At 44.2% G+C, this 12802-nt stretch overlaps 2 protein-coding genes across 4 annotated transcripts in view; one reads left to right on the top strand and one right to left on the bottom strand.

The window, feature by feature from the left end:
• The window catches only part of LOC119456840 (myosin-11-like), a 69291-nt gene that overhangs the window by 27584 nt on the left and 28905 nt on the right, over positions 1-12802 (top strand). For all 3 annotated transcript variants that reach the window (XM_049669391.1, XM_049669393.1, XM_049669392.1), the window contains exons 10-12: positions 576-2349; positions 6584-6951; positions 9525-9700. In XM_049669391.1, the coding sequence (XP_049525348.1) occupies positions 576-2349; positions 6584-6951; positions 9525-9700 (2318 nt within the window). The remainder of the gene's footprint in view (positions 1-575; positions 2350-6583; positions 6952-9524; positions 9701-12802) is intronic.
• Positions 1-12802, bottom strand: part of LOC119455877 (transmembrane protein 161B) — a 93220-nt gene that overhangs the window by 59070 nt on the left and 21348 nt on the right. The gene's annotated exons all lie outside the window — the stretch shown is intronic.

Genomic DNA, 12802 nt, shown 5'->3' with positions numbered 1-12802 from the left:
CAACAGTTGGTAACTGATCGTGTGAGGTCGAAGAAATTAAACAGCAACTCCACATAGATACGATAGAGCTAACAGGAGGACGACAGTTCCTGTGGCAGTCTAGTTTGATGAAAACTGCCTAGTTTAACTGTTGCGCAGTGTGGCCTGATCATGTGCAATGTTTCTTCCCTTCCTCAGATCCATTATGTATACCTGATGTATGCTATATCCAGAACGTTCGAAAACTGCCCTGAAATTTTGCACTATTTCATTAGGTAACGCACAGCTGATTAATTCAATGCGTCTTATGCAGGCAACATTCCTTCAATCGTGGATAACAACGTGGCTAATCTGCAGTGTTTGCTAAAGTGATGCGTGCCTCATACTATCAGTGCAAAAGCGCCAAAAAATGCTGCTTAGTATGCAAAGACAAATGCACAACTATTGTCTTTCTGTGGGCTGCGTTGCTTCCTTATGATAAGTCAGATATAACTTGCTCAGGTCTCTATCTTTTCGAAGTGGGGCTGCTGATTTTCATAATCCTCAGTTTCTTTGTGACCTCCATTTCACTTATGCACAATTGTTTTTGTTTACAGAGTGAACTGGAAGAGACCACAGCCAGGATGCAGGCAGAAGGCAACGCCATGAAAGCAACCATAGTGCAGCTGGAGGAAGCAAAGGCCTCACTCGTGGCAGAGGTGTCTCAACTGAACAACAAGAGCACGCAGCTGAACATTCGCATCTCGGGACTGGAGAATGAGCTGCAGCTGACGAAAACCACAAGTGCCACGCTCGAGTCTCGGCTTTCCATTCAAGCGAGCCAGTCTGAAACGCTTCGTCAACAGCTCGCCGACAAGGACCAGCAGATTGCTGCACTCGACGAGAAGTCAGCTGCTTCTGATGCCATGAACCAGGAGCTACTCAAGTCAAACGCCGAGCTGAATGCAGCTTTACGAACGTCGGAGGTGGAAAAGGTGGCACAGGCTGAAAGGATGCGTGAAGTCGTAGCAGAGAACAGGAAGCATCAGGATGCATTATCACAACAGAATTCAAAGCTGCTCGCTCTGGACGCAACACTCGGGAATCTGGAGTCGAAGCTTGCAGAAGCAGTTGGAAGAAGTGAATTGCTGTCATCCCAACTGTCGGTCAGTGAGGAACGGTGTGCAAAACTTGAGGAAGCCATTGCCACGCTGCGCACTGAACTGGAGGCAAGTAGGTCTCGCTGCACAGAGCTGGAACAACAGTTGAGTCAGGCTGGATGTGAGAAAGAGGCTCAATCATCGCGACTTCTGAAAGTACAAGATGAGCTGAACAGTGTTACGCGCAGAGCAGACCAGCTTCAAGCACGGGCACAAGAGCTTGAAGCTTCCAAGCAACAGCTGGACACGCTCTGCTCTGAGCTTCAGCACAAACTTAGTGAGAGTGAGTGCCAAAACAGACAGGCAGAGAAAGCCAGTGCAGAATGCGCCAGGCTTAAACAGTGCATCGAGAAGAGTGCAGCTGAAAAGGCCGAACTAGAGGTTCGCTTGGAGAACGAAGCTCGGGTTGTTCATGCGCTCAAAGAAAAGTGTGCCGAGCATGTGGCTGCGAATGAAAACCTCTGCAGTTCAAATGCCACATTCAAGAGTACCATCGAGGAAGCCAAGCTCAAAATGGAGCACCTTGAAGCCAGGACTAAAGAGGTGAACGACGAGAACAGTGCACTGCGGAACAATCTTGAGGCGACAGGACAGAAGCTTGATACCTTGCTAGCAGAAAAGCAAATTCTGCAGCTGAAGCTGTCTGAAGCAAGCACTGCCTGCGCTACTCTTCAGAAGGAAGTGTCCGAGGTTAGGACAAAGCTGTGTGCTTCTGAGGAGCAAGAACAAATTCTCAGGCATGCCAATGCTGGCCTCGACTCGTTCCTCACTAACTGCAAGCAGAAGCTGCAGGTTACCGAGTCTCAGCTTGGTGACGCAACCAGACAAATGGGGGCCCTGCAGGAAGAGGTAGGCTTTTTCCAGCAGTTAGTCACGAGATTGAACCTTGAGAAAGAGTGCTTGCACTCGTCTCTCGCAACTGCAGAAACTGCTTCGCAGTCACTTGAGAAACAGTGCCAGGCTGCTGCGTGCACCATTGAGGAAACGAGGTTGAAGCTCAAGGAAAGTCGGCACGGGCAGATGCAGATGTCTTCGCTTGTTGAGCAGCTACAACAGGAATGCGGCAGCCTGAAACTGGTTCTTGCAGACATGAGCGAAAAGCTGTCGTGTCGCGAACAGGAGCTGGCATCAGCAGTCGGTGATCGAGACAAGATGGCATCGCAGGTAAAGGAGCTGGAAGATCGGCAAGCCTGTCTCAAGCATGAAAACCAAGCTCTAGAAGATCGCATAGGTAAGGTTGAAAGTGTGAAATATTAAGGAGACACTAAATAGGTTAAAACTGAGTGTTCTTTCAAAACTCTATTCTTGGTAACCTTGCGGTAAGAGACTTGTTACTTGAAGAAAATCTGAGGTCAGACTTCGATTTTTAGAACCCCAATGCTGGATTGTCATTGTGATGTCATGGACTTCGAAGTATATTTGACCCTTTTTGAAGCAGTAAATGTTCACGAGAATTTCTAAATTCAGTTATTGGTTTTTGTAAAATGCAATGTAGTCCATATTTACCGATAAATATTTAACTAGGTCCCAGAAGGCACCATCAAAATTCATGTCATAGCGAACCAGTGCGCTCGAGGTTCACTTGGAGAAGAAGCACAGGTTGTTGATGGTGAGTACGCTGTGGCGTGCCTCATCATCATATCGTGGCTATGGCAGGTAAAAACCCAGAATTTAGTTGGCCCTGATTGCTACTATCTGGGGCTGTAGAAACAGTGCGAGAGCAGTAGTGTTGAGGCATTGACTTATAGCAGTGCACGCACAGGCATCGCGTTGCACGGATCATGCAAGTCAACATATTCAAGAGTGTGGTGATAAACTCTGCACAGATAGCAAAGGCTTTACTAGAGGAAAAGGATGTTTTTATTCTGATCAAGATCATATTGTGGTGAACATCAGCATATCTATTTACACTTTATCCAATAACGCTCTCTTGGGCATAAAATTTGCGCTGCTCTGCTTCCCTTAGGTGAATTTCATAATTGTGCATAATCTTGAGAACAGACCTGCACATTCTTTTGTGCCATCTTGTCTATTTAATTTCAGCAACTCGGGTGTCTGTTCTCTTTGGTTTGAGGTGTTAATTATAAATGCAAAACTATAATACCGATGTGTGGTACTGTCCCAGAACCACAAAGACAGTAGTTTTGAGAAGTGTAAGGCCGAATTTTCTTGTTCTATTTGTTGCCAGCCAAAACAGCAGTAGTGGTGCTGTCATGGTATGACTGTCAGATTTGGCAGCCTTTTTGTCTATCTGGATGATTCTTCTTTCAGAAAATTTATAAGTGTTGCTTTGAATACAACTTTTCAGTGTATACTACAGTACCGTATTTACTCGATTGCAACGCAAGTTTTTTTCCAGATTTTTGCTACCTGAAGTCGATACCGAAATTCAAGTTGCACTAAAAAGTGCAATGATGCACCCAATTCTAATCAAGCGAAATGTGCGAGTGAGAGCGCGCGAGGTACCAAATGTCTCTCAACCGGGCGCAAGGGGCGACTCAATCACCCATGCAAAAGGAAGAAAGCAGGAAGGCAGTGAAGGAGAGAGGGGTGCGGCTTCTATTCGGTGTACTTGTACTTTGCGCGGCTGCAGGCTGTCGCACGCACCCTATCTTGAAAGCGATCTCCACACGGCTTTGACCATTGTATGGACTGTGCTTTCGCCGCTCAGTTTCTGTTCAAGCGATAGACCTCACGAACCTTCGCTTGCTCATGCCTGCATTTTAACAGTGGTTGTCTGCGGTCATCGAGTGTGATCTATTCATGTTTGCTTGTGCGCACTGACACCATGCTTGTTAATTCAGTTAGTAAGCGAATGTGTCCAAGTTTATGCAGCCAATAAAACTATCCTTACTCCGTATAGCTCTCTACTAATTTTCTATCACAATTGATGCTTCGCCTTTGAGGCGAAATTTTACTGCGACTTTTTCATGCATCCAGTGGTCTCGGGTTACTTTAGCGTTTTTCTTCATTTTTTTTTTGCTAGACACAACAAAGTCACCCCTCACGTTACAATCGCGGTTGCGTTACAATAGAGTAAATACGGTAGTTCCTTGGCTAGCTAACTGGCATTGGCCACATACTGCCACTTCTTTTGCCCAACATTTGCTCTTAGTAAAACTTCAGTTATAATTTTTGTTGGAAACTGCCGCAAACCCAGGGATGGGACTCCTGCGCCAATTGCACCATTTTTATACAAAAATTCCTGTGGCTAACTGCGCCGAGCACAGAAAATTGCGCCACGCTACTCCAGAACGGCTGTGGCATCTGTGCTCTGGCAGTGGCTGCAAAACGGCTAGCTGATTCGTTCTCCAAAAAAAGAGTGCAGCCGTTCAAATTGCGCACGTTGTGCGACAGCACCTCCTGCACAGTTTCTCGTAATTTTCGCGCTTATAACAGTAGACTTTTCAGCACTTTCGGAAAATGGCCGGCATGCGCGTGGCCACTTCCGTCTGTTGCTGCTCTCGGAACGGCCGGGGTGGCTGTATTTAGAGTGCACTAGAATACGGTTGAGTGGGCCGAGAGGCCCTCCCTAGCTGAGGCACAAAACAACGAAAAGTAGGCCGAAGGCGCTGCAAGCGAACTAGATATTCGGGAGGCACGCGCTGCAGCGGGATCAGCTTAGTTCAGCAGCTCTCCCTCCTGCCTCCCCTCCCCCCCCCGGTGCCTTGTGCGCGACGAAAGAGGTGCGCTTTCTCCCTGCTTTCCTCCTTTGAACGTGCGAGATTGAGTCGCCATCGTCAGCTCACTCTTGCATGCTTTCACTTGCACATAAAGCGCGTGGCAACAGTGTTATCGCCCCTGAACTTTATACGGAACATCACGGCGATGGCAGAAATGCGCCTGGGGTGTCCATATAATTGCTATTGCAATAAAAACAGGTTGGAATAGTTTTACATTATACCAGCCCAGGGTTGATTGCGGCTCCCTTGGTCTACAGTGACCTATGGTGATCCAGAAATGACGTTACCACGTCAGTTGGACCGCATAATTTGAGAACATTTTCTGCTATCATCATGAGCGTTGGTGCGGGAATATGTAGCTCGATCGTAGTGCCACCAATGTTTTTGCCTTTACAGGAAAGCATGTGTCGTGCCGCTGCTCGACCCACTCTTCCATATCCTAGAACGCCATAGCTACAAAGTACGCTTCTACTACGTGCTTTGTGTTGGCTTGTGTGTTTCGTCGTGGTTTCGAAGTGCGCTGCCATATTCCATTATTACACCAAAATTCAGACTAGTCGGCTTAAAACTGCTTCAAAATGAAATCTCCAAGCTGCTCCAAAATGCAATTTTGTCTGCTCCAAAAATTGCTCCGAAATGACTTTAGGCAGTCCCACCCCTGCAAACCAGAAAAGGGAACTCTGACACAAGTGATTTTTTGAATGACTAGCAACTAAATGAGACCATTGAAGGATGTTTTTACTTTCGCAACGTAGATGACGGTAGCTGTTCATTGTCTGCACTTTAAGACTTTTCACACTATGTGGCAGCTGGCAGTTCCCACACTGACACGCTATTGTGTCTTTTACTTCCTGAAATGGGACAGCACCAGGAAGAACATTTTGCAAAAAGAAAAAAAAAAAAAACGGTATCCACTGTTCAGTATCCTGAATTTTCTGTAAAATTTATGAATTTGGGCTTGTTTTACAAATGCTGCTTCAGGTTTTGCAAAAAATTAATCCTGCTCTCAAAAACTGTGCTCTTCAGTATTCGAACCTTTCGCTGCTGTCCATGCATTCTGGAGTCCCCCACTACGGCGTGCCTCTCTTAATCAAATTGTGGTTCTGGCATGTAAAACCCCAGAATTCAATTATTGAAAGGCTGCAAGAGGGGTGCCTGCTTGAAGCGTGTTTGAGACAAGTTCCTGAAGCAGGTGAAACCTGGAACAGCCAATACCCTGGAAAAGTGGTCTAGAAGAAATGTGTTGCTTGTCAGTCTTTGCTGTTCCAAGTTTGCATGAATAGACCACGTTATCGAATAGACGAATGTATGATTGAAGCAAGCTTTAAACAATTTGTGCTATCCCTGTGCTCCAATTTAAAGCAACCATTGACAGGTGTAGGTGGTGCGACAGTGCAGTTCAGAGTACAGTCATTTGAGTGCTATCACACCGCCAGTGGTAGTGTGCTGTAATTTCACACATCAATGGAGGAACACTACAATCCAATATTTTCTCAGAAAGTTCCAAATGGAGTGGGCTGTTCATAATTTTTATTTGCCATAAAATGTTTCCAGAGATTGTGTTCTTTTAAACATGTTTTTGAAACATTTCAGGTCATGAAAAGCTAAGCCATTTCAGTACAGTTATTTGATAAGAATGAATTAAGGAGTTAAAGAGCCTCAGGAGGCCAAAATTGATCCAGAGGCCCCTACTCTTCCATGTCCGATTGCCTCTTCGTTGCTTTGTGGCATTAAATTTAATCAATCAACCTTCAAGTGAAAAAAACTGTACACAATGCACAGGTGACCTGGAGGTGAAGCTGAACAACCAGCTGGAGCTTAAGAGGAAGTCCGAGGAAGACTATTACGAGTGTGTCAAGGAAAGGGATGCCCACAAGGAGGCACTGAGGCAGCAAATAGACGAGCTCACCGCGGAGGCTGCAGAGAAGGCGAGGCTGCAGGCAGACTTAGAAGAGCTTCAGAACCAGTGTGAAGGCTGCAAGACCTCGGCCTCCGATATGGGCCAGCTCACAGAGGAGAAAGAGCGCCTCGAGCTCAAGCTTGCGAGCGAGCAGAGCGAGTCTCGGACACTGATTGCCGAACGTGATGAGCTCGGCCATAAGGTCCGAGAGCTGGAGAAAGAGAACGAGGGCCTGAAGTCCAAGCTCAAGGTGAGCAGTTGGGCTTCTCTGCATGCTTTACGATTCCTTGTGGCCATAAAGTCTCGTACTAAGATTGCTAAATGGTAATGGTGTGTGGATAGCAAATTTTCAGGCTAAATCGCAGGCAAATGGAATAGTACCAGAAGAAAATTGAATAGGTTATCATGCGGCTTGAACAGTTTTTTTTAATAAACAATCTTTTTCACTATTAATATAAAGCAATATTCACACCTTAGAACTTGTGGCACTCAAGTTTGTGCCATATGAAGCTTGGTTTAATAACCCTTTCTGTATATGCGAAAATACCAGAACAAAATGTTTATTTTTCATTAAAATGTGCAAGATAGACAGAGAATAAGGATATTCAAAGAAAAATGAATATGTATATTTATTGGAAATAGAGCACTTCTGTTAGAGCATTTGAAGTGGACGAAGGTATAAGTAATCAATTACTTCTTTGTAATTACTTGTGGGGCAGTAATTGGTCACCATGATTAATTAAATTTTTTATTGAGGTAATTGTAATTGAGCAAAAAATTATGAAGATATGCAAGCATTTTAATGGTGCTACTAATTATGGATTCAAATTTTACTCTATTTATATGCATATCCTACCCTGTAACATCCTGTATGGGTTACAGTATTCTAAATAAAAATTAATAAATAAAATGGATTCGGTTGAGCACTCTACAAGATTTTGGATGAAATGGTGATACCAAGATTGTTAAATGAGGATACTACTTCTGAGGAAGAGTTGTCAAGGTAGTTATGCAGTTGAAGCTTCAAGTGGTTGCGTTACATGCATGACTTTGCCTTTACTAGTGTTTAGTTCCGTCCACCATGTTTTACACTAACCGGACACAGTGTCGACGATGGATTGAAGTGTTACATTATCACTGGGACAAGTTATTAAGCAATGCCAGTCCACGCGACCTCACTAAGCAAACATGCCATCTACCCATTGCATGCCCACGTGGTCTCTTGGTGTAGTAGTGACCAATCTGTCACTGCAGTAACAGCTGACTAGAACCTAACATGCAAGAGATGGCTGATCCTTGATAAACGTTACCATGATGCGTGCGCACATCGTGCTATGCTGAAAGGTGCTATTCTGAACATGAGTACAGGTGCATTACACATTCTTATACTCGGTTTCATGCCTAGCAGGCCACACTGTAGAGGCTTAAGACTCCCATCACCGCTCTCATTTCTGGCAAGAAAATAGTGCCTTGCTATGAAAGATGTGTTATGTAATTTTATGCAACATTAAAGATTTTGTTTTTATGTAGCATATGAGGCACTTATTGTGTGCGAGGTGTCGCAGACCTGAAGCTATTAACCACCGAGCAAGTGAATTGGCACAATTCTGCAACCACTGCGCACAGCGTACCGCTCGCACTCGCAACCAAAACACGATACAGTACATATGGTGTACTGGAAGCACGAATGACATGTGATTTGACATAGCCTTACGTCCACAAGCTGTACAGTTCAGTCCTGCTAGAATGAAATTCACGGAACAGTATTTCGCTGCTGCGGGAATTTCGATACATTGGAGTCTATAGAATCCTAATGGGTAATAAAACACTTCTTTGTTGTGGACTTTGACTGCAGTGACAATTGCAGTTATTCTGCAGAGGCAACTGCACTGCGAGACTTCTTAAATGAGACTTCTATGACTTTGCTATTTGCAGTGCTTCTTCACTGTTGCCTGCTATGTACTAAAATTGAGTAAGGGTTATACAGTAATCGTCTTCTTTTTTTTTTTTTCCATGCACATGAAAGCTCATGAGTGCTGTGCGGCAGTAGTCCTTCATGTACATTGTTCCTGAGGAAAAGAAAATATTGTTGTTGTTTTTCTAAGCGGTGGTCATGTCATACAGTACACAATCACTTAGTTTTGGCTGCATGCTAGTGCAGCTTTTACCTCACTCGTCTGTCAATACTTTTGCAGCACTACTCGTGCTCGTGGGCTTATCACCTGATTATTGCAAATGCATTGAGTGACAACCAATGCAAAGCTTTTTTGAGTAACAAGAATTTGTTGCTGTATAGGTGCATAGGTTGGCGAGACCAGACAAGTTGTGAATCGCTCCACTTTCCGGATTAACCAGCAGTTGCATGTTACTGTATTTGATGTTGAAGTTATACTATTTGCATTCAATTTGTATTTGACAATTTTAAGTCGCGCACCCCTAATGAATGCCTTTCTAGATCCAAGAATGAGAAGGGGAACGGAGGGGCTCAATTTTCTTAAAATCGCGACCATATAAAGCCAGCGGGCAATGAAGCCAAAGAAAGCATAGGGGTAATTAGCTGTGATTGAAATTGAAATGTACAAAATACTGAAGGGGAAATGAAAAGGGACGAAAAGATAACTTGTCGCTGGTGCAAACTGAACCCACAACCTTCACATTATGCATGCGTTGTACTACCATTTGTGCTACAGCGACGACCATAAATCCGTCCACTAACTTGGGTATTTATGTGTGCTAGATGTAGCCCTGAGAGTGTTAGCCAGTGCCACTCAGTCATGGCTCTGAGTGGTGCAAGTTATAGTACCTCCTTTTCTTTTTCTGTAGTCTGCCAATGAGGACTGCGCGAAGAAGCTCAGAGGCGCTTTTGCCTCCTTTAATGCTGAAATGAATAAGAAGATTACAGAAATGAAGAAATCAAGTCTTGCTTTAAGAGAAGAGGCTGCCATGTGGAAAGAGAAGTGCCTCAACCAGCAATCTCTTCGTGAGCGAAGAGAGGCACTGTAAGTATGGCTTCACCAAGTAGAGTGTGTGGTTTACTGTAACTGTTGTCTATAGACAGTTTCAACTTTGTGTGCGGGCTGCAGCATCTTGGGCTGTTTGTTTCTCAGTTTTGTGCGGTAACTTCAAATTAACATAGTCGTGAGACACCGAGCACATCTGTACAATCATTTTAATGGACATGAGCCAACCGCAGCACTAGGTTTTGGTGGCGGGAAAAAAAAAAACTCTGGCGTTAACAGCGCGTAATGGTGGCCTTCCAATGCTTTTGTAATATAGTCTATTTGCCACGAGATCGAACCATTAGGTGGCAGCACCGTCGCCTCATTAGTGTGGATAGGCGGTCGATGGCGCGCAATGAAATGAACGCGGGGGCGTTCCACTGTGAACAACTCAGCCCGATTTTCTTGTAATGAAACGCGCTGACTGCAGTGAGCTGATCTTCTATTGCCCTCCACATGGCTGCACGAAATGTGCACAAACTTTGTATTTAATTGAAAGAAACGTGAACTGTCATTCAATGGGAGACTGGCCAGCACTCACCCACGCAATCTGTTTCGGCACTTTCTCGGGGCTTTTTCTGTATGTTTCGCTTGCGTTCCGCCTACTCTGTTAATATTGTCGCGTCAGTTAATACTGCATTCTCTGCGAATCTTGCGCTGGTTTAAAAGTCTGTATTCCTCTATAACGAAGGTAAAGGAGCAAGTTAATGTGCACTCTATAGCACCAGTTGATCTACAGCTCCTTTTCTTAATCTTTTTTCTTTATTCACTGTGAAATGCAAACAGTTAATCAGTTCAATTAGGCAAGCTAGGCCACTGTGACAGTATGTTAGTAGAGAGAGAGAGAGAGAAATAACATTTATTAGCCCCGAAGGAACTAAAGCCCAAGTAGGATCATCAGGTTGCTTCAGACAATGCTATTTTTATCGCCCTTGCACGGTTATGCGCACGGCAGCGATGTGACAAAGTTGTAATTATTTGAGGAGCTAAAATTATTAGGTAGTTTTATCTCGGCTAATAGCAGTCAGTCTTGCATCAAGCTAACTACACCACAATAAAGAGCGAAAGGAAATTTTAATAGCCGCCTTATGACGTCCTCCGTCTAGAGACTGTCGCTTGCACATGATCTTTGTATAATGCCCCATTTTAGCTTTTCTTTTGTGGCAGCTAATTGGAGTATAAAAGTGCACAATTTAATTGTGAGGCAAGATTTATTTGCCGTAGTGGCATCAGAACCACATATTAAAAGAACATCTCTGGTCGTGTAAGCACTAAGAGTCATGTGATTATTGCAATTATCATAATGCAGTTATCGTAATATAAAGTGTGTGATGCGATATGATACGAGTGAACGTTTACGAGTTTTTTTTACTACTGCTGAGTGATGTTCACACCACCCCGTTCCATGATATCCAAGTTTTCAGAGTGATCTACACACCGTGACAAGTCACTAAAGCACGGTATTCACGTTTTGCGGCTACCACATCATTTAATTAAAACAAGGTAAAATACTTTCTGGGATGTTCTCGAAACGAGAGGCAATAAGATTTATGATTTTTGTGCACGGAGGGTGTGACAATTGCACATTGCATGCTTGACACGGACATTCACTGATCTCACTGCAGCGTAAAGACATCGCAATGCTAAATGCTTTTGTACGCCGTCAAAAAAATTCAGATCAGCATTTATGACTCTGCTGCAGCCACTAAAGCAGCAGCCTTTAAAGCTATTCATGCCGTGCACGCACATGTAAACACGTGGTGCCTAGCAGACGACGCGTGGCGCAATCGACACTATCTGTGATTAACCCAGTGCCCACCAGACGGCGACTCTGCTCGATCTCGAGGTTAATAGCATTTGGTAAAATGTGGCCTAAGCTACCTTATGTTCTTAAGACACCAAAGAGACACTGAATTGATATCATAGACAGCAAGGTTGTTCTGCAAAATCTGCTTGCATCTTGAAAGAAAAAGTGAACTTATAGCTTATAGTACTTTACTTCATTATATCAAAATTTATATACATTGAAATTCAACCTTTTATGCAATATGCAGTTGCCAACGAATCTTTTTCGACATGGCAGTCACTAACAAAAAAGAAAAAAGATTGCTGAACTTGAGTTGGTGACCACTTAAAGCTGTACTGACAGTCCTCGCAGAGGCTGTAAGGCACATGAAAAGCTGAAAAAAAAAAAAGAAATCTGAAAGTCCAACGTACTGTGGTGATTGGCATAAGCAAAGCTTTCGTATTCATTCCACCGCCGTGGCTTGCCAGCATAACCTCAAGTGTTGCCTAGAGTGGTACGACACCTTATGCTATGTTGCACTGAACCGATTTGCTCTCCAAACAGCCCGATCAACTCGGCATCAAAACCCGTTGGATGACACAAAACAGCTTCGCATTAAAATCTTGTGTAAGCAAAGCAACGGCATGAATTACACCGTTGTTCATGGCTGCGACATTTTCTATTTTGTGACATCACACGTGCATTATGTCCCCAAAATTTCAATAATTCAGCTATGGATATCCAAAACTTGTTGCAGAAGCAGTGTACTCACAGAAAACATATTTGTTTGCTCCAAAATTAATCTGCTGGTTTCGCTCTTTCATTTGCTCTCGCTGGGAATTTGTGCTTTTTTTTCTTGAGCGAGTCAAGGATAGCCTCTTTTGGGGACTTCAAGATAGCTCTGTGGTATCCTGAAATTAGTGGCGACACCCTTTTTCTCGCCGATCAAAATCGCTTGCAAGATACTTGCCTTGTCCTCAAGCGAGAGGGTGTTCTTTTTAGTACTACCGACTCTACCGCTACTTGTGCTTCTCACTTGCCACATGAGGGTAGCACCAAATTGGGTGCCAACGCAAAGTAAAGAGCAGGATATGAAACTACGCTGTGTGGAATGTGCAATATATGACGCGATACGATGCATTGATGTGCGCCCCTGGTCGACATCGCACTCGCCAGCTTATGGCCTCCGTGATGTGGCAGAGCATCTTGGAGGCCATCACCAGTAAAGTTTGCTGGTACCAGTGAAGACGCTGCTCCTCTTTGGCAACCACTCTGTTGCACAGCGCTCAACTTGAAAGGTGCATTCGCAAGCAACC

The sequence above is a fragment of the Dermacentor silvarum genome, chromosome 6 (genome assembly GCF_013339745.2).
Source record: "Dermacentor silvarum isolate Dsil-2018 chromosome 6, BIME_Dsil_1.4, whole genome shotgun sequence".
Lineage (NCBI taxonomy): Eukaryota > Metazoa > Arthropoda > Arachnida > Ixodida > Ixodidae > Dermacentor > Dermacentor silvarum.
Note: the sequence above shows the minus strand (reverse complement) of the source record. Positions and strands in the feature narration are given on the sequence as shown.